A 22,735-nucleotide genomic window follows, 5' to 3' on the forward strand; every position below is an offset into this window, starting at 1 on the left:
TAGTCGCGCTCGGAAACTATGCCCATGCTTTTCATCAAAGTGTAAACGTTAAAGACCTGCATCATTTCGCCCTGTAATTAAGCTGCCACGCTATGCAATAACTGCAATACTGTTTGAAGCTGCGCAAAAGGTCACTCATACACACGGGCATATTATTAAAACAAGTACAATGTTCACATTAAATCATCAAAGTCAACATTAGCTCCTACAATCATGGCCACAAAAACAATCATATATACTTGTTATATGTGATAAATCCGCGGGGATTCCAGGGATGAATTATAGGTCTCCGACAACCTGTGCTTGCCTTAAGGGGCGGCTGAATGGATGGAGGGGTCAGGCTCACTGGCATGGTTCACATGATTAGAAGTCACCGTATCACAATTGCGTGGATGATGTGCTGTGTTACACGTGCATTGATACAATAGATCATTTAATGTTGCACGTGATGGTGATGGTGCTATATCATCAATCAATGTTTTAGTGATCTTGTTCTCTTTCCCGTCTTAAGGTGAGTCATGTTGAGGATATTGGTGGCGTAAAATCAATAGACTTCTAAATAATAGTCCAATTTAGTATGATTTAAGCCTCTGCTATCACTTTAAGATAATACTGTGGCAAGTATATGACACTGATACGATTCCATAAATCGATCTTAGTGCGAATGCGAACTGAACTCGAATGCTTTAACATTGTAGCTCCAAGATTGCTTAGTGGAGCGAATCACTGGTCTGTACCACTGATAGCAGCCAATCTCAACTATCGGGTTATTTGTCACCGTCTGTAAGGTGAACATAGATGTTGTCTTCAATTCAACTGTCCAACTTTACTTCATCTTCAAACGTAGCAGGCGAAGCAGGGTTTCATCTGACAAATGCGATCATAGTCGCAATCGGGGCGTACCGACGTTTCTCTTGAGTCTTGGGTAGAATAAGTTCGATCATTTGACGCGGACTTATAGAACGAAACATGATCTTTCTCGATCGAGTTCTTGTCATTCAACACGTCTGTGTGGCCAGATGGGTTGGCAGACATACAATCACAGGCAGTGACCCGAACAGATGTGTTCTCACAGATGTTTGATACAGTACAAAGACAATTATGCTGTTATTATACGGTACAAAGACCATTATGCTTTGGGGCGGTGGAATAGCCTAATAGATAAAGCATTCTCTCGTCACGCCAAAGGCCCGGGTTCGATTCCCAACATATGTGTACAATGTGTGAATACAATTTCTGATGTCCTCCTCCGTGATATTGTTGGAACATTGCTAAAAGCGGCGTAAAACCATACTCACACATTATGACATCATGCCATTACATAGGGACCCACGAAGTGCGGAGAGATACTCTGTGGCACAATGCGTATTGATTTGTGTTTAAAACGAAACATAAGGAAATAGTTATTGCCTCCACACCATTCAAACCCAAACTTAACAAAAATATAGAATAAATTATGTTCAATCATGGAATGTCCATATCGGTAAAATACGCATGCATCTTTCATACTCTAAATATATGTTCAACAACATGTTGTAAAAAAACATTCCGAAGAATAAATATATGAAGGATAATTCTATTAAAGAACAATTTTTTTTTTTCTGGTAAGGATGTTCTGACACAAGTTAGCGATAGAGGTTGAATGATTGTATGAGCGCATCATAGGTGTCGCCATTGATCAAACCTGTTGGGAGTTCAGAAAGTGAGTTGAAATATACTTCGACGGCTGTAAACCTCACCTGTATACACTAGGATCCTTTACATATATGTGTATATAGCTAGGTAGGGTGTACATCAGTTTGGTTACTATATATTCGGTCTCGAAACTACCGATGCCTGTGGGTGGATACAAGCAGAGTATATACATGTACATGAAGGTGTATTTCGTTTTGCAGTGCTTTTAGCTTGTATTCAGGAAAGCGAATTTTTTTAAAAGAATTGTGCAATGTCAGTCCTCTCTCCTCTCTCTCTTTATCTCTCTCTCACTCACTCTCTTTCTCTCTCTCTCCCTCTCTCTCTCTTCATCACTCTCTCTCTCTCTCTCCCTCCGAGGTTGTGAACAAATTTTATGTGCAAACTCTTATATCACCTGACACTGTATGTTCGTTATTTCTGTTTTTACAAATGAACCCACTCAGGCATATATGAAGAGTGAACGTATGTGTGTGTGTGTGTGTATCAACACGCGAGTTGTATAATCACAAAGCAGTTCTTTGAGTAGTATTATGCTCTTGTTTTCCCCCAGCTGAAAATGTAGCATTAATCAGTACCCAACTGCTGGGTATCTATTCTCGAAACTTTCGTGGCACTACGAATTCTCAGGCCCGAACGACACCATTGGCGATAACTTAAAAACTAAGATAAGAAGTATTCTCGAATCGTTGTTATCGTTTTCACAAGTGTGTGTCTCTTAGTAAAACATTCGTAAGTTAAAATAAGAACTCAGAGTAACAATTCGTCCGTATTTTTTCATGCGAAGTCACACGCACTGTTGAATTCCCCTCGTGCCGCCGACACTCGGCCAGAGTGTCATAGTGTCGCCTCATCAGCAATAGATTGAAATCAGCCCCTACAAAATTCCATGCAAATTGAAACATCTACCGTTAAAACCGGCCTCTGTGCAATCCACCTATAAGTAAGGCGTCTTGTGACGCATGTAACCTAAACAGCTTACCATACATGAAGGCCGCAAAGTTTCGGGTGGTCTCCGCGTTACACGTGCACCATGTTTAGAGACGAATTAAGATTTTACCTGCGATTCACAGCTGATAGACAACGTTTTTGGAGACGTAGCGGCGAGGGCTACAATTCTTGACCATGTTCGGTATGGGGTCGGGAGTGTCATGGTGTGGGGCAGTATTACTCTATCAGTATTATTGCTGAATTGGTTATCATGAATGCCTTGGACATTTGACTGGCCAGGGAAATATTTGGCACAATTTCGCGTCGTTGTTCCATTCGCTAGAATTATCGGCAGAAATTGTGAACTGCAAGATGACAATATTAGATCACATCGTGCCCAGGCCGTCACCTTTTATCTCCGACGAGAAGGCATACGAACATTGGACTGGCCCGCTTAATTAGTCCCCTGATCACGACATGTCCCGATCTGTGGGATGTTCTCAAACGGAGAGAGTACTCAATTGGTCCAACTTGGAGTAGCTCTTCAGGAGGAATGACGGGCAATAAATACCAAGGGCAACTATACGCAGGTTAATCAACGGTATGCCATCAAGATGTCATGCATGTATCGCCCAACATAGTGAACACACTATATATTGATCTTCTCGCCCAAAATGTATTTTACAAACATTCATCGTCATTACACCTTTACTATGATTTCATCAGTTCTCCTGTTTTGTCGGTAGTATATATATTGACTGGTCAGCGAGCAACATATTGGAGAAACTAATACATTGCCAACGACAAAGGAAATGAGAAGGACGAAGTCATGTTAAATCAGATATCAAAAGCCACGTCGATTTACCGAACTCGGCAAATATCTTTGAATACATATTTTCGTAGAATCATTCAGACAATGTCGTTTCTTTGTGTTCATATAGAAAGCGTATCACCTTTGTGATTATGGGATAAATTCATGCGTTTTTCCTGAACACATGGCTACAACAGTAGCGTTCGGCTGGATTGATTGACACGTAACAATATCTGCAAAGATCATAAGGCTATTTGTTGGCCTAATAAGGATTAAATGGTACTACATTTTTCGTAGATTATAAACATATGATATCAATGCGTGCCATCAAATGTAATATTATGCTCTGAATTTGAGGAGAGGCCCATTAATTCTACACAGTGCATTAATTATACACAGATTTATCTATCTACCAAATGGTGCGATTTATAATATAACTCAACTAACAAAAAGGATGCCGCAAAATTATATGCAAGAAACATAACCATATCATATCCTTGCATTATCAACTGTTTTGTAATGATTTATGGCAAAATGCCATTCGCGCGTTACAAGTATGATTCCGTTTAGCTACCGCATTTAAAATTTTCCTGTTGCGATATCGCATTTTATTTTACACAATGTACAGTATACAGCTACAGACAATATTTGAAAAGCCAATGTCTCTATTTTCCTTACACATGTATATGTAGATGACAACTACAATATCGCTTGCCCTGTTATTGTGACGTGTGTATGGCTGTTCTTGATAGGCTTACTTGATAAAACAGCACAATCGTCACAATTATCATTCCCCTTCCTGCTTTATGATAACGCGTGTTTGATTTGCAAGCATAGGTATGGCAAAAATGCACCATGATTTTATGCAACAGATAATTGTCCATAACCTACGTGGCCGCACAGTTAACTATCACTTAGTCTCGAGTACCGCATAAATACGGACTACGTATTTGATATACAAACAAATTATGGGCCGGTTTCGCTGGTTTCTTATATGGTGGTGAGAAGCTTCACTCTGAACACTTCTACCTCTTCTGCTTTAAATTGCATGATGACATGTATCGTCATGCACAGTCGATTGGCTTGTTTACATGCATTATATAGTCAGGGAAGCAAATACCGGCCTGTGTCTGAATGAGGAAAGTGTGGAGATTACCACACAATACTGTTCCTCCTTGCCCTCAAACGACAAACACTGTCATTGTGCTTGAAATAATTGTAATGCTCAGGCGTACATGTAGTGTCGGTATTTATTTCAAGCATTATTAAAAAGGCCGATTACAGTATACATATGGAGTTATAGCCAATATTACAAAAATATACAAATTGTAGAAACAGCTACTGCGAAATGGCGAAAACGTTTAAATATATAATACACTTATATATTGTGATCTCAATAAGATTTGAGGTAAGTCCTTAAAAAATAGTCAAAGGCGCGGCAATAAACTGTAGAGTTGTGTCCCTTACGTCCGCCAACATCCGCATTTCGCGGGTTTGAATCCAGATTTTTTCCTTACTATCCTTATCAGCACCACACCGTTGTTCCTGGGTTTCAGATCAGTGGTTAATATATGGCTTTCCCCCTCACATGGAGCTAGAATATTGTTGCAACTTAAATACTGTTCAATAAATCAGAGCGACAAAATTATTTCCATAATTATACGAAATATCTGCAGTAAGCGAAACCATTGTACGATTCCGACTATATCATGACTATGTGATTCTGAATGACTATAAAATAGTGATGCTACCAGTTTTCGCGAAATCATTCAATTCACACACTGGCTGAGATCCATATAGTACACAATCATAGTGGTAACAGCCTAACAGTAATTTAGAAGAAGAAAATCTAGGGGTGTGACATATACATTTCAAGGGCATACAGCCCTACTTTTCTCTCGGGATTACTCCAAGACCAGATACTAATTGCACATGTGCTGGAGCCAAACTGAAACCAGTACATGACACGAATGAGCATAACATGATTATCATAGAGTCATTATCTTGTCTGTGTTACATTTACAGAATGATTGACTGGTGATAAATCAAAGGTTTTGGTAATCTTGAGTAGCCGCCACCTCATGTGCAGTTTCCCCTTTAAACTTGGAAGTCTGTTCAATAATGTCACAGTTGTTGACATCAGCTCCCGCTGACAGTCCTGAGTAGGTGGGGTGTTCAATGGAAGCTGGGGCGTCTCCTTGTTTCTTCACAGTAAGATCGTACCGACGCCTGAAAAGACACGTAATTGGAAACTATAATCTGTAGGATAAGGGAATGAAGACGTCAGATCAGTTTCAGTTGAGGGTAAAATATCTGATCATCATGGCGAATATCCCATTGCGATTCCCCACATCTGTAAATTGGTAAATCCCAATCGTGGTGTCATCTGCTTTGATATGACAGGAGGGATTTGCAATAGTAAATCACATTTCACAGCTCAGATGGGTGTTATTACTGGGCGTCCTTTCAAAGTACAGTGTTTCACTACATGATCCCGGAAAGGTAGCTTGTGAATGTGCTTTGAAATATACCTTACAACGAAGACGTACACTGCAAGACCGATCAGGATGACAATAACAACCCCGACAGCCACCCCTCCCACAAACACACCGGCTGAAACACGAAATAGACCATGTTTACCACAGAGAACAAGAACGGGAATACTGTTAATAATTCAATGACATTCAATGAAAAAACCCATTTGAAAACAAAACATTTTAGAAAACTTCCATACACTACACTTGATCTTCAATGGATGCATGCAATATCTCAACTTCACAAGTACAAATACCAACAAAACCTGACCAACCATTGAGTACAGTATGCAACGTTGCACGTAGCCAAAACCTTTTCTATATGTACAGGTACAAGTCGGTTTGTAAGTTGCATCGACGATACATTAAGCTATCACAGCAAAAAAAATGCGGTTTCCGGTATCCGGATACCTGCCGGATACCACCGGACACTTACCCAAAACGCGTCCGGGTATCCGGTGGCAGATACCTTGCCGGATACCAGATCCGTGGTATCCGGCATGGACACCTCACCGGAAAGTATGCCACCTGGAATCCGGGTATCCGGCACGGATACCTCACCGGATACCTCAATCTGGGTGTCCAAGGATCCGGCATGCATACCAAGGATCCGGCACCGGATACCTCATTCTGAGTTTCCAAAAACATGTCACAATTTGGGGGTGCATTTTGTTCAATTATGTGTGAAACACCTAAATGTATATTGGAAACTAACCAAGAAAATTGAACATTGCTGAAGGTATCCGGAAGGTATCCGGCAGGTATCCGGATGCAATTTTTCGAGATGTCTTATTTCTGGTAAATAATGTTAGCCTGGGCATAGCAGATAGCTGTAGTAATATTCTGTGTCATTTTAGTTGTAAATATCCCCTTAAAGTTGAGATCTATGGGGATGTACTTTTGGAGAAGACACTTTTTTCAATTTCATCTATAATTCTTTTTAATGAACAAACATCAGTTCTAATACATGTATGATGATATCCTTAAATTTCATGTTCAGACTTCCAGATTGTTCTAAGTGAAAGTATAAACTCATCGACTGTGTGTTCTCTTGGGCCTTTGGTCCTAGTGAGATGATAATATGATTATTTGTAAAGGTACAAGTACTTGTTACGAGCACACCAGCTTCAAGTTTGAAACACAATATGCCTCACTCTGAGGGTGGCATGTACCAGATTTCATCACACTACAGAGAGCTGTTCCTCAGTTACTGTGAAATTTTTTACTGAAAGACATTGAAAGCTAATTTGACCCTCAATATCAGTTGCGACTAATTCAAAAACAATTGTAAATTGGTTCATTCAGTGTAATATTGACAAACATATGACAATGATAAACAACTATATGTATAAGAGTTATTTACACTTCTGCAGGAAAAGGCACATTAGAGAACAAGAGTCATCAGAAAGATGACATATCCCCCCGGCAGCTGTCTGTAAAGTAACCACTAGTAAATGTGCAATTCTGTATGTAATGAGTCAACAGTTTAAAGTTCTTTAAGAAGCATACATTGTTTACCCACAAAAAAATCCATCATGGTCGCATCCATATGAATGCAAAGTTTCAATCAAATACATTGAATGGTTTTCGAATTCTGCCCCAGAAACGAACCTCATCCCCAATTGAGTCTATGTCCAACTTCAACCCATAAAAAGTTAAAAAAATAAAAATTAGAAAAATCCAAAAATATCAAAAGGCACCACTTCAGTATATGCCTGATAGCTTTGCCAAGTTTCGATCAAATACACTGAATGGTTTTCGAATTCTGCCCCGGAAACGAACCCCATCCCCAATTGAGCCTATGTCCAACTTCATTCCATAAACATTTTAAAAAATAAAAATTATAAAAATCCCAAAATATCAAAAGGCACCACTTCAGTATGTGCCTGGTAGATTTGCCAAATTTCAATCAAATACACTGAATGGTTTGGGAATCCTGCCCCGGAAAAGGAAATGATAACGGACGGACAGACGGACTGCCGGGGGATAAAATGTAAGTGTATGACCTTTTGCCAACTTCTATCCCTACCCTAAGGAACAGTTTCGTCATTAACAATTTTTTGTCTGGCTATGACATTGACCTTTGACATAGCAGATCAATGTGTTATTCCAAAGATGTCCAAGCAATGCATGGTTTCATACGATAACTGTGGCTATCAAACTGAGGCAAAATATTGGAAAATCCCCATTTACACAGCTGGCTAAAGAAACATAAACAACAAACAAATTATCAATTTCTTTTATTTATATGCCTATATCACACATTGAACAGTGTTAACATGATGGTTCCTGATGCAGTATGCAATTTCCTCCTTTTCTTCAATACTCATAACACAGCGGGATAACTGTTTGCTTGAAAGCATCAGCAGACCATGCTCACCAGTTCAGAGTTACTTGCCCTCAAACCTCCTTTTCCTTCTATATTGCCATGGAAAAACAGGAACCAGGATGAGGGGAGGCCAGATTGGCTCTATCCCTGTTGCATTGTGTTAGTAGAATTGTGAACATTCTATTTGGTGTTTGGGTCCACATTTATAGACAAGTAGTCGCAAACATCATTCCTTTCAAGTGATTACCACATGGCCAAAGACAATAATTTCTTCAACGTCCTTGAAGGGTCCCACTCCGACTTGGCATTGGTTGGTCTTCTCACATTAGCCAGACCAGCCTTTGTAAGTTTGTCCCAGTGTCAATTGGGATATAACTTCTTGGTAGGACCCCATTGAAATAACAGGACTCTCCTCATCGCTGTCTACCAATCACTTCGGATATCTGGAAGGGGCCTCCCAGACTGTCAACCTGTCATCCGGGTATCTCAAGCTGGACTTCAGTTTCTGCAAAATTATGTATAAAGATTGTAGCAATAGAAAAGAATTGTCGCAACATGTACTTACAGATAAAAGGCAGCAAATTCACTTAATTTATCATCTTTGAGTTTTGTTATATACCAAACACTTGAGATATATATTGTTCCATGCTGATGAGTTGAAACGATCATTAACTGACATCTCTTAACAATGTTCCTAGCAACCTATGCTTGCCATACAAGCCAAAGTAATAGATGAGGTAGCAAGTGGGCTCATTGATCGCTCGTAATCGTCTCCAATAACATGGGATGTTGTCATCATCGGTGCGTCTGGATCGAGCTCATAACATTAATCACTGGTTTGTCTAGTTGAGATTTGATTATTTATAATCCTTGTCATTTAGCTGAACTATTGCTGGATGTGGTGTTAAATGAGTGAATTGGGTTTAACGCCTCTTTGAACAATATTCCAGTTATATCATGGCATGTAAGCTTGATTTTGGAAGAAAGCCCGAAGTGATGCAGGTCTTACATGTTTACCACTTTGATGAAACCCACAAACAAGTGTATGATGCTACCCTCGATTCAAACCCACGACCATCGGTTTCTGTCAAGCCTAAGAGATGCAACTATGCACAGCAAGTTGTGGTGCCTTTGATAATTAGGGCATCCATGCCAACAGGTGATAAAGAACAAGCAAACTGAAGAAATATTTGCAGAATAGCTACATGAACATGATGAACTAAACAGAATAATTTCAAATATTTACCACTCACTGATACTCTTCTCTTGTTCCTCATTGCTTCCCTTTTTCCATTGATGCTGTGCAGATGACTGACTCATTCATTCATCCAGACATTCTGCAAACATAAGTAGCATTCACATTACATAAATATCCAAACTGTACATGCTGTACATTGAATTCAATTGAAAAGGCCCCAGTTGAGTTTCCAACTTAGAACTGTCCTTATTAAAATATTTCATCCCAAACATTCAGAGATAAAACATAACCCCATATTTAACAACTGTCAAACAATTATTTGACAACAAAGCCAGGGTCATTCAACAAAGACTTTACATAGGGAATCACTTGTTGCAAAAAAGATCCTCGTCAAGGTCAGAGTCATTCCATGAAAAATTGAATTATTAAGTTATGAAGCTTATACAAAACAAGGACATAACAGTGTAATTATAAAAATATGTTAAGCGTAAAAAAAATAAAGTCTTTGGTGGCCATTATTGTAAATTATAGTATGTATTAGCATCCCACGAAAGTTTAGAGTTCATAATCGTTCCTAGATCTTTGTACTTTTCTTCACTATCTATAAAAAGCGGATCTAATTTGGATCATCTTGTTTTGACCACAAATCCATTACGCCCCTTATGCAAATCCTTGTCGTCATAACAAACAGTTGACCATAATACTAAAAAAAGGACCCTTGGCGTTTACGGTAAAGTATGTAGAGCAGGAAAATATCTAAATCAATCCGTTCCATAAGATCTCTGCACAGAAATCATAAGGTCACGAAGCCCTGCTACGTACCTGGCATCCGCATTTGCTGCCAATCGCCTTTCCAAATACTGTTGACTTTCGCGTTGTGGATGGCTCAGAGGAACTTCGGCCGGCATTTCCGTGGTGGAGGTGAATGAGAACAATGTATCGATACACGAGGTAAGCTTATCGTAATCAAGCATAACAGCGTATATCGATACACGAGGTTTGTTTACATCCATGTTCTAAAATGGCGCCCTGGACCGTAGGGGAATATGGGTAAAATGGCCTGTTCCGGGTTAACACTAAGCTGGGCCCCCGTCTCTAATATCACAATATTGTTCGGCGCAAGTTGACGACGCGCATAGAGAGCCGGGAACCAGGTTAATACGACATAAGCTGGTTCCCGGCTCTCTATACGCGTCGTCAACTTGCGCCAAGTTATATCAGCGACGAGGCTCAGCTTATACACTGAACACGATCGGTCATTTCGTCAAAATTGGCCAAATATTGAGATTGCAGCTGAGGTCATGCTTGCAGCTGAAGTGACACATTAAGGTAAGGAATATGTTAATATTACAATGAACACTTATCAAAGTAATTTACCACATGTAAGCCTGTCACATGTGACACATTAACTTTTATAGCCAACATGTAAGTAAATGTATAATTATATTTTGATATAACAAGTAGCCTGTCTTTCATATGTTAGTATTTGCTTATGTATATAATGTAGAAATATGTTTACTTTAACTGGATAATTTGTATGCTAATGTGACTCACTGTCTTATTTCATATACTCCCTTTACTCTGTGAGATGATTAATAATAGCCTCAACATATTATTCCAGATGTGAAGAATCAAGAACAGTTTTAATGACAGGGAAGTTTTGCATCAGAGATCATCGTGAAGTGGAAGATAAGACATTTTAAGGGTATGAACATTTTCACTTGAACTAGTTGAACAATAACCATGATGACAACTTTATCCTGGGGGAATTTTTGGTGGCGGGGTAGCCTAGTGGTTTAAGCATTCACTCTTCGTGCTGAAGACCGATGCAGGTTTGATTCCTGCCACATAGCTGCGATATTGCTGAGTGTGGCGTTAAACATCAAACAAAGCTAACAAAGCTAAATGGAAATGCTAAAACATCTCCCAATATTAACCATGCTATTACAGAATCTGTTCACTTGTTTTTGTATGTAAAATATTTTTGAACGATTACATCCATCTAATGATTGTTTGTATGTGTGACATGCCAGTAGACGTATATATGTACAAGCATGTGCATATGCATATACAAATTATGTATGTTTGGCTAGGTACCAGTATATGAATGAGTTGTTTTGTGCGACTTGTATATTAGCATCATCATAGTTTCAACAGACAGTTTATGTATATCAAATGTTAAATGTCTTTGTAGGGAGAATTGTCATTATTTTATTACTTATGAGTAGAACTTTTTAAGTATCTGGCATGATACATTTCCTTGGTCCACAGAAACATGTTACCAGTAAACTGACTTGATAAGTAGCATAGCAGTCAGTGTGGTTGGAAACTAACTAAGCCGTCACTACTCAATTAAGTAATTAACAGATAATTGCAAGTGATAATACCCACCTGACACTAATTGCCCTGTTAATCCCTAATCCACCATGAGTTGACATTGAGTTCATCTTGCTAATGAGCTGTTGTGAGCGTAACGAGATGATAAACATCAAAGGTGGGGCAGGCTTTGATAAAGTGTTCTGTAGAAGAGATTATGTCACTTATTTAATGTTTATTTAGGATTAGCTACATCCCTTGATGCTACCAAGACCATACTTGAGATTATCAGACAGTTTGTCTGGATACAACCTGATGTCTCAGCTGTATTTATTGGATTCTGCCTTTTTGCAAACTATGTGTGTGACAAGGACTTTGACCACTCTGTGCAGATGCATAACAATGCATATTGAACTTGGGGTATGATTCAATTATGTCACACAAGTCAAATATGGGTTCCACTTTATTTAGAAACAGACGATAGATGCAATACTGTGTAACTTTATAACAATCAAATGAGTATTCAAATAGGAATACACATATATTTACAATTACCCTTGAAAAGTTCCAAAACCAAATAGAACTACTTATATTATGATTACACTTGACCAATATATTTGGCAGTTTTTCCCGTTATTGTTAATCTTAATTAACGATAGGATAAATGATAAAAATATGATAATGATTTTACTCATGACTATTCATGGGCCGATACAGCTTTTTTTAAAAGTGGGGGTGCACAATTAAGATCTATTTATTGTCTTTGGTGGTAATTTATACAGAAATAAAGATTTTTTTCGAAATAAAAGGGGGGTGCGCACCCCAGCACCCCCCCTCTGTATCCGCCCATACTATTGCCAGCAGCCGAATTAAGGTCCCTTAAATGTAATATACATAGTTTTTAGTCGATTGTTCAGGTGGTTCTTTTCAGTTGATTTTTTGTATCAGTGTCTATTTTGGCCTACCAATTAATGGTAGATATTAAATATCAATAATAAGTGAGATAATTATTTTCAGTTGCAACTAAAGCAAGGAACGATTCAAATTAAGCCTGATTCAGCTGCTACATTGAAATGTATTTGCTCCTCTAATCAGTAATTCAATCAGTTGTATAGTGACTTGATATTTGGTGAAAATATCTGTTGTATGAAATCCTTATGTTACTTACTTTTGTTTTGAGATGATATTTGTATTTGGTAGCCTAGTGGGTAATGTGTTCTCCCCGAAGCACTGGGTTCTGTTCCCCACATGGGTACTGTGTGAAAAGCCCATTTCTGGTGTCCCCGCAGATATATTGCTGGAATATTGCTAAAAGCTGTGCGGAACTATACTACTTACTTACTTACTTTGGAGATTTAACGTGCGCTTTCCGACTGATGCGTATTTCGCACACGGAACTATACTAACTTGCACACTCATTATATAGTATTTTGATAACACTTACATGACTTGTGTGGCTGAAAGTTTTGATAGTTATGAATACCGTATTCGACGTAATAAGCGTCCAGGGCGCTCTCAAAATTTCGTGGTTTATGCTGGCAGCCTGAAATGTTTATGTATGACAAATATATTTTTCCAGAATGAAAATCCCCATAATTAAGGGTGCATATCACACACGAGTGTGTATTATACGCAAATAAATAAGTCTTGTATACATTGATCAATTGGAAAGGGTGCTAATTGGGATTGTTCACTAGCCAATATTTTAGCAAATATTCCCGTTGGCACTTATTAGAGCGAGGCGCTTATTACGTCAAATACGGTAGTTCTGTTTTTATGTATAAGAACCTGTTTTATGCAATTTGCATTGCCTTGTTTACCCTTCCTTATGTTTTGATGTAATGCAAACATTTGAGAAAAATTCAGGTGAGCCTGCCTTATGGCACTACAGGAATTCTTTTCAGAAGATCAATTACAATTTTGTATTTTCTGTAAAATTTACTGTTTGCTATGGCTTTTTTACATTGGTTAACATGGTTTGGTTAACAGTTGCTTGATAAATTGTCATTACCTTACTCATTGAGAAACCAACTTTTTACCCTTTGTCAATATATGTGTGTTTCTTATATTTTTAATAACAAGCTTTTAAAGATGTTATAAATTGTTTCAGGCACCTGGATTTCACAATGACACCAGATCAGACAAGTCATACAAAGGACTCTCCGGATGATGAATAATCCTCCCCAGAACAACTAACAGGTTCACCTCAGAAAGTGATGATTCTGAATGAATAATGCCACATCAGTGTGATTCTGTAGGTTGTTTTATTACGACATTAATCGTGTCTAAAGGAATTAATACCACAGCAGTGAGACTATGTTTATGTGGTGTACACTGATGCTGACTATACAAATCTGAATGACGTTTGTGGTTTACTGCACAAACATAATTGACTTTAGATATTCTTCTACCTTGAAATTCTTCTGAGATTTGACTAATTTGTTTATTTAGAAAATGGCATTGAAGCATCTGTTTCAGATTTTGAATGTTCTTGCACCTCTGGTTACTGAACCAATGAAATGTCATAAATCAATAAATATGTTTTTTTATCTGAACAATTGTTTTGTTTTGCTTCTTTAAAGAAATATGATATTGATCATTCATAACAAAGGTGCTAACATATATCAAATATACTAATGCCCTGAATGTTTTCCTACAATCCTACAACAGCTCACTGAACGAAGTTTTTAGTTCCATGTCAGTAGAAAAATTACATTGATATTTTTATGTACCAGTACTTTATTAGGTGTTTTCTATGGATGCCATTAGTCTTATGCACCCATTTGGGTTAATGATATTCTGTTTCAAACTTCAACAAAACTCGTCTGTCAAGATGTAACAAGTACTGATACAGTTCCAAAATAATCTTTTAATCTCACCAGGAACAAAGGCCCAAGTGAGCACATAGCCAATGACTCTCAATTTTTTGTCAGAGTGAGTATGGTGTTATGCCACTTTACAAAATTCCAACAATATCATGATGGGTGACACCAAGCAATGTACCGATGTGGTGAATCGAACGCTTCAACCACTAGGCTAGAACAAACTGGGAATATGAAGATGAAATGTAAGGATACCATCATACCAGGACTGAATGCTTTTCATTTAATACACTTAACATCTAAAATGAAATATATATGAACTTGAAAAATGTTTTCAACAAAAGTACATGCCCAACTTTAAGGGGATATTTACAACTAAAATAACACAGAATATTACTACAGCTATCTGCTATGCCCAGGCTAACATTATTTACCAGAAATAAGACATCTCGAAAAATTGCATCCGGATACCTGCCGGATTCCTGCCGGATACCTTCAGCAATGTTCAATTTTCATGGTTAGTTTCCAATATATTTTTAGGTGTTTCACACTTAATTGAACAAAATGCACCCCCCAAATTGTGACATGTTTTTGGATACTCAGAATGAGGTATCCGGTGCCGGATCCCTGGACACCCAGATTGAGGTATCCGGTGAGGTATCCGGTGCCGGATACCCGGATTCCAGTTGGCATACTTTCCGGTGTGGTGTCCATGCCGGATACCACGGATCTGGTATCCGGCAAGGTATCTGCCACCGGATACCCGGACGCGTTTTGGGTAAGTGTCCGGTGGTATCCGGCAGGTATCCGGATACCGGAAACTGCATTTTTTTTGCTGTGTATCTACTGATTACCCTCAGAAGGTGCTAATTTGTTTGATGTTTTAAACAATCGCGTATGAAATCCTACAATGAATAATGCTCACCTGGGAATTGTGAAGAGGTGGATACAGGAGATCTGCCCCCAGTTGACCCAGTGTTGAATCCCACTGTGAAAAGATGGACAAACGTTTATGTGTTGACATGATCAACAATGAGTATAACCGATCGATGCAAAACATACGGATATATATTTTTGCATTTGGAATAGTAGATGAGGTGAGGTGAAATGGGGTTAAACGTCGCGTCCAAGATTATTGCAGTTATATAGCGACGTGCATGCACGTGTGTGTGTGTGACTGCTTGTTCTAGTCCGAACTGATGCTGATTTATAGTGCTAGCCCACTGAGATACCATGCCGCAGTTTAACATGAATACCCCACTCAGACACAGTATACTGACTCCGAGCCGACCAGTCCTTTTTTAGCCCCTAAATGCCGAGCGCCAGACAGGGTAACAACAAGTACCATCTTTGAACGTCTTTTGCTATGACGCGGCCGGGGATCGAACTCCGGACCTTTCGCTCTCCGGGCGGACGCTCTACCACTAGACCACGGAGGCGGTCTTGGAATAGTATATCAGGAACTAGATAATGCAAATATTTAATGAGCTATTATTACAATATACAAACAAAACACATGTGACATTGCATTGATAATGATTAACGTTATGGATGCTAATGATAACAAAGGTCTGAGTGTAGAATGCACTGTTCCAGAATATGTACTTTGCGAATTTGTTAACAATTCCCATCTGGGGAGGAGCCTGTATACAATACGAGTGGAACATAATCGTCAGCAATCTTATCGTGACCTTGAGATCAGATCGAAATAGACTCAAGCTCAGGTTTATGAACTATTATAAAACTTCACTTAAGCAAGAACCTCAACAGAGCTGAACGAAATATAAACTTAGGTTATAGATATATTCTGTACTTTAAGCAAAAAATGTACTCCGTGACAGGTTTCAACGAATAGCATGTTTTATGAATAATTTGAAAATATATAATTTTGTAACTTTAATGGAAATGTATTGCATCCGTTAAACAGGTACTTTTTCGTATTTTTGCAATGAAGAAATAACGTAACTGTTATTTGCAGTGTGAACTAACGTGATGCAAACATTTCAAACATTATATTAAAGACATTATCTCACAATAGTAAGACGTGGTATAATGCCGTTATTACTAACGCATATCTTATTTTAAAAAATGCATCTTGCTTGATCTGCATTCAATATGTGACTCATACAAGGGTGCAATGTATCGCCCTCGACTCGCAAATTCTTAGGAATAACAAAGCTGACATGCAATATGTTTACCTTTCGAGGTAGTTTCTGAATTAGAACCGTAAATGTTTTGGAATGTGTAATAATATCAAAAGACTGTACTGTACATATACTGTATATGTTGCATCCAATGTGACTGACAATGGTACAATTTGTGGAGCCGAACTATTTCAATGCCTGGGCTATATTTTACAAAGTTTAAAGTAATTAAAATAAGTATGCATATATATTGTGAGTGAGTGTGGGTTGACGCTGCTTTTGGCAATAGTCCAACAATACCACGGCGTGTAACACCTAAAATGATCTTCACACATCGTACTCGTGTGGTATGTATTTGTGATATTGAGAACTACACTAAACATTTCAAATGAAGCCACTGATTGTCTTTATCCCCCAACGTTAACCCGGTTGATATACACGTGCTGTCGCCTGTTGTGGAAACAAGCCTGTTTTATTACAGACACACGTTGGCTATTTAGATAAAAATAGTGCGCATGGCAATATCACATAACAGTTTATGCAGCATGTACTTGCAAAAAAAGGTGAACATCTGGACATGGCGCCTACCTGTGCTTGTCACTGTTTCAGTTTCGCACTTCACATTGAAAGGGTCTGATGCTGCAACACACAGAGTAACATATGAGGATATAATTTTCAGAAATTGAGATGTTTGGTAGATTTATTTTTATTATACACAATCAAACATTGTAAATAGATAATGTCATGGTAATGATTCCTATACAACGACACATGCTGTTGCTGGGGGTGAAGTACGAAAATAAACTATATGATACACTACTCATTCTCACCATTGATCAGAAGCCACACTAATGCTGATGGCGGCCTCATAATATCTGAGAAGTATAGCGATACCGGGAGCTCCGCTGTTACGTTGAGTCTCTCAAACGGTATGAACAGAGTTGAACAATTATTTGTTGTGATGACATCCCCAGGTAGGACAGACAACTTTGATAAGCATCGCTCTGAAGTTCCTCGTCCTGACCGCGCGTCAAGAGTATACACTGATATGCTTGTAGCGGTGACATTAGACTTGAAAGTGCACAAACAAGTGTTGGTTTGTGGTGTTGAACTTGGTATCCTTTTATCTCCATGTGTGAGTGAGACTTGAGACAAGCCTACTGCAACCCCTCCACTGATGTTCAATGAATCAGTTTCTGAAACATTCATAAATTCAATCAATAGACACTTCAAGATAAACCTTTATGTCTTGCAGGTACCATATCCTAACCCTCGTTACATAAGTGTTGGTTAGTCTTTAAGAATTAGACACCCTCTGTTCTCCATGGGTGATTGAGACTTGAGACATACCCTGTGCAACTCCTCCACAGATGTACACTGAATCATGTCTGCAACATTTAATGTGTATACGTGCCGTTTGTGCTATCACGTTTGATATAACATTATCTACATGTATTAATTTCACACTTTCTGCATGCGCCTCGAGATTTGTACAAATACATAGAGATGTACGTAATCAAACTCAATGATCAGTTCATCGGTTGACCAGCTGAGTAGTCATGATTACAATAGGTTGATGAATGGGTTACGAAGATTGACGCCATTATGCTCTTTACTCAAGTTAAACAGGTACTGAATAATAACCACAAATTAAATATGAGATAGGTTAAACAGACGCATAATTCAACACATACTTGCAAACATTATATATAAATGATGTACGCATGTATCATATAATAAGTATTCGAGTGACTGTATGCTTGTCTGCCAACGTGTATTTTTATCAATTTTATAATTACCAGACATGTCACGGCGGGCAACACCTACAATGAATAATTGTAGTAATAAAATTACAAAATAACTGCACCCTTGTGGAAGGGGGTGAATCAGGAACTCCTGCCTTCTCTTATATCTTAAAGCCGTTAAAGAATTACAGGTGAACTCTGAAACATAACTAAGTTTATGTCCTCGTTTTTCTGTCATTAGTCTGTTATTGATTGCATTGGTATGTCACAGCAGATCAATACTACACCTTGGTGGGAGGCAGGATACATACACCGATTTTCTGTCGAACAGTTGTAAAGCGGGGCCTGACAACCATGCTCTGTCACAACTATATTTCACAGTTCAAATAGAATAAACGACCTGCTCCACATGTAGTTATCATATCATATTTGCTGCCTGTAGCAATCTCTTACAAACATTCATTGCACACTACACATTAATCAAACATGTGATAGTTCATCACCACTGAATCTGAAGTTCACCCAACTACATATAGGAAGCTTTCCCTAATCAAAACAGTAGCAACAGAGATCAATTATCCATATGCTACCAATAGGAACCTACCTTTAATGCACTGATATTTCACAACAGAGAATGCAAGAGCTGCACCACGCCGGGGAGCAGGATACACACACTGAGTCTCTGTTGAACAGTTGTCGTAGAGGGAGACCAGCTCGGCGTTGTTGAACCTGTGATATCCACGTTCTGTCACACTGTCTGGGTTCACTGAGCAACTAGAGATACCTGTTCTACACTCTGTATTGTCAGTGTAATATGCGTCATAGATGGCGATCTTCTGGTTGCTGCTGCAGCTGAGCACATGCCGAGTACATTGGAGGCCATACTGTCCATAGCATGTTTTACTGGTATGTGTTGTACCTACATAAATGACACAACATACATGTGTGAACACATATTGTGAAAGTAAATTAGTTTGAATGTATTATTTCTGATTGTACCGTCTTTATCTCTATTGTCAATCACTCACTTTTTTCAGGAGTATGCCTACTCATTGATAACCTGGAACGGATGCACACTCTGTATTGTCGGTATTGTATACATCATACCAACTCACTCAGCAATATTCCAGCTATATGATGGCTGAATACAGGAGACGCCATGCATAACAGTATCTGCCCTGCTAGCCCGTCCTTTGGAATCTTCACGTTTTGCCACTTAGTTAATGTTACAATTGATGTGTTTCCAGAAACATAAGGCGATAAATGACACATTAGGTGTACAAGCATATGTCTAATGCAAAATTGGACAATCACCTGTGCTTTGAGTGTTTATAGTGGTAGTGTCGAACATATATATCGTGAACATATGTTATGCCAATATATGACATGAGACAACATCATATATTATACAATTCTGATCAATGCACAGCATATTATAGCTTCACAGATTTCATAGATAATATCCCAATTGTGTGAAACGGAGTATTGCTAAATATTTTGCAGATGTGAAGTTGTGGTAGCTGATGGTGTCTTTTATTGTATGTACTACAAAAGTACCTTTCTGTATATATAACTGTTTCTTGTGTGTAATCAGATTAATGTACATGTAGAGTACATATAGTTTGTTTGCTTTTTATACGCCGTCTGTTATTGCATCTGTACATGGCCCATCTTCATGTGAAATTTGGTTTGAATCACAATAAAGATCATAACTTGAGAACAAGTGTTTCGTATCATGTGAAAATACAACTCCGATTGGAACATTTTCACATGTACGAGTTTTACGCCATAGACGATATCCTTAAGTCTCGGGATCATAAAAATTGGAACCTCATTCCATTAGGAGAAGACCGAGATTTTATGTGGAATTGTGGGTTAGATCACACAGATATTCATGACTTGAGACAAACGTTTAGCATCACTGAAAATACATCAACGATTGGGACATTTTCACATGTATGACTTTTACGCTGTTAGAAAATATCCTTACCAGTATCAGTCTCTGAGGCTTGAAGATTTGTGTGTTATTGCATCTGTACATGGCCGATCTTCATTTTAGATCTGGTTTGTACGACCAAAACAGCATGACTTGAGACACAGTATGGCATCACGGAAAATACATTAACGATTTCAACATGGCGGCGGATTTTTAATAATCGAGTCTGGGCCAGACAATGAAGTGATTTACATCATGTGAGCATTGATCTACGCAACCGGCCACCCGATACCGTTGGTCTCCCCTTCCGACAATCATGGGTTGCTGAAGATCTATTCTAACCCAAAGTCTACACAGACACCCCTCGATACAATGGTGTATGAAATCGGTAAATGGAAATTGATAGTAAATATCCTGTAGTATGAATAAACATTGTATTGAGTGAACCTTCCTTTTATTTAGGATTCAATAATGAACATAACAGTACAGTAAATAGGTAAGATTTAACTGGTAGTCAACGTTCATAATACAAACAGCAACTGTCTGTGTTTCCTAAACAGTGAGTGAGTGAGTTGGGTTTAACGCCGCTTTTAACATTGTTCCAGTTATATCACGGCGTTTTTCCTAAACAGGCATGTAAGAAACATTATAGTGCTGCTGAAACTAGAAAATTAGGAGCTTGAAACTGAATTTAGAACTACAATATACAAAAACAAAGAGATAACTAATTCACTACTATATGTAACTTTCCGCACTTGTCAGTGGAACAATAATACAGTCATGTAAATTTGTTTGATTCTCCACAAAGCGGTATCATGTGTATCATTACTAACTGCAACGTCCAGGAGTCAGGAGGTTATAGTTGCTGAGGAATTTCGTTTCCGTGGGAAGGTGGTTTATCTGAAGACGACTGAAGACGAGATAGGAGAGAAAAAGGTGCATTTTAATGTTAACCTTATGATAGGGGCATGAGTTATGTTGTTTTATTTGAAGGTAAACAAGATTTCGTGTCCATCATATTCCAACATCATGGATCTGCACAGCCCAACTGAAACTATTATATGTAGAACTGATTGAAACATAAATGTCCTACATTCTTACCAACAATATTCTTGGTTAATGTTGGAAATATGAATGATATCATATGAAAGTTGTAAAACTCAAAACATGATTTAGTTGATAGGCTTGGTTGCTTTTTATACAATCTAGCCACAACCAAGCATGATAATATTGCACATACGCGGATTTGTAACGAACGCGCATGAGTATTATATTTACTGAAAGATTAGGGTTCATTTGAATAAGTCCTTACCTGTATAAACTGATTGCAGGGTGTAGAATAAAATGGCTATACCATTCGTTAAGCCCACAGTCTTAGTCATACTAATGTTGTGTAGCCTGCAAAGAAGTCAAAGATGTGCAAAAGTAGCTTTGATCTTTGGTAAATATTCCATACGCAGTTAAGGTTATTCTTAGCCAATCGATATAATTTCACAACACTTGAATGAAATAATGCCGCCTCAGTATCTTCGCCAACACCAACTGTTGAGTTTAATTTTATCATGACTGAATGGAGATAAACACTCTTTTCAGTATAGATCTAGGTTACCTGTAGACACGTAGACTGCGCTATATATAATAGTTGAAACTTCACGCTGTGCTTTCAGTTCTAAATTCAATGTAGCAACATCAAATCTAAAGGTAACAAAGCTCGATATTGAAAACACTGTACAGTTTATCTCCGGAACACTGGCTATTGAATGTCATTAAATTCTAGTTGGTAACGTGGAAATCGGTAAATGTACAGCGATAGCGGTCGATCAAAATCTTACCTCCATCCGTATAATAGACATACACACACCTACCTTTTCCACACAGCACTATGTGTCACACATACAACGTCGAGGTAGGCAGAAAGTGCATTACATAGTATCAAATACTGATGTATTTATGCATGCAGTAGGGCTCTTCGACCTACATATATTGGACATAAGCAGATTTGACAGGAAGGGTTAAACTTCGTGACTCATTCAGGATAACAATAGCTCGCGCAGGCGCACGATGAGTTAAGTCGGCATAAGGAAGTTTCATAACCATCTCTTTTTAGGTCTAGACAGCTGAATGACAAATGAATGGGGGTTTGTAAATAATAGTGTGCGTATTTATAATGAGCCAAATCCACACCCTAATGAATGCGCAAAGCGTTACATTATTACCACGTTTAATGCATCATTGAGCACTCTAACTTCATTCTCAGCTCCCTGAGGAGTATGCAACC

General features: G+C 38.4%; 1 protein-coding gene across 1 annotated transcript; it reads right to left on the reverse strand.

Moving 5' to 3' along the window:
• Positions 1–4,665: 4,665 nt before the first annotated feature.
• LOC124139990 lies at positions 4,666–22,308 on the reverse strand. Its single transcript, XM_048384465.1, has 9 exons — positions 22,290–22,308; positions 21,770–21,855; positions 19,126–19,440; positions 18,576–18,599; positions 17,607–17,972; positions 17,365–17,415; positions 15,558–15,620; positions 5,965–6,046; positions 4,666–5,662 (listed from the first exon to the last, which is right to left on the reverse strand). The coding sequence occupies exons 2-9, from the start codon at positions 21,837–21,839 to the stop codon at positions 5,479–5,481; spliced, it is 1,155 nt and encodes a 384-aa protein (XP_048240422.1). The 5' UTR covers positions 21,840–21,855; positions 22,290–22,308; the 3' UTR covers positions 4,666–5,478.
• Positions 22,309–22,735: the final 427 nt, after the last annotated feature.

Source organism: Haliotis rufescens, unplaced genomic scaffold (genome assembly GCF_023055435.1).
Source record: "Haliotis rufescens isolate VD_foot unplaced genomic scaffold, xgHalRufe1.0.p SCAF_5, whole genome shotgun sequence".
Taxonomy (NCBI): domain Eukaryota; kingdom Metazoa; phylum Mollusca; class Gastropoda; order Lepetellida; family Haliotidae; genus Haliotis; species Haliotis rufescens.

Coding starts and splice junctions, on each gene's coding strand:
- LOC124139990 (XM_048384465.1), bottom strand. CDS start 21,839: ATGACTAAGACTGTGGGCTTAACGAATGGTATAGCCATTTTATTCTAC. Junction 15,621..17,364: donor TGAAACAGTGACAAGCACAG/GTAGGCGCCATG, acceptor ATCTTTTCACAG/TGGGATTCAACACTGGGTCA. Junction 5,663..5,964: donor GTGTACGTCTTCGTTGTAAG/GTATATTTCAAA, acceptor GTGTCTTTTCAG/GCGTCGGTACGATCTTACTG.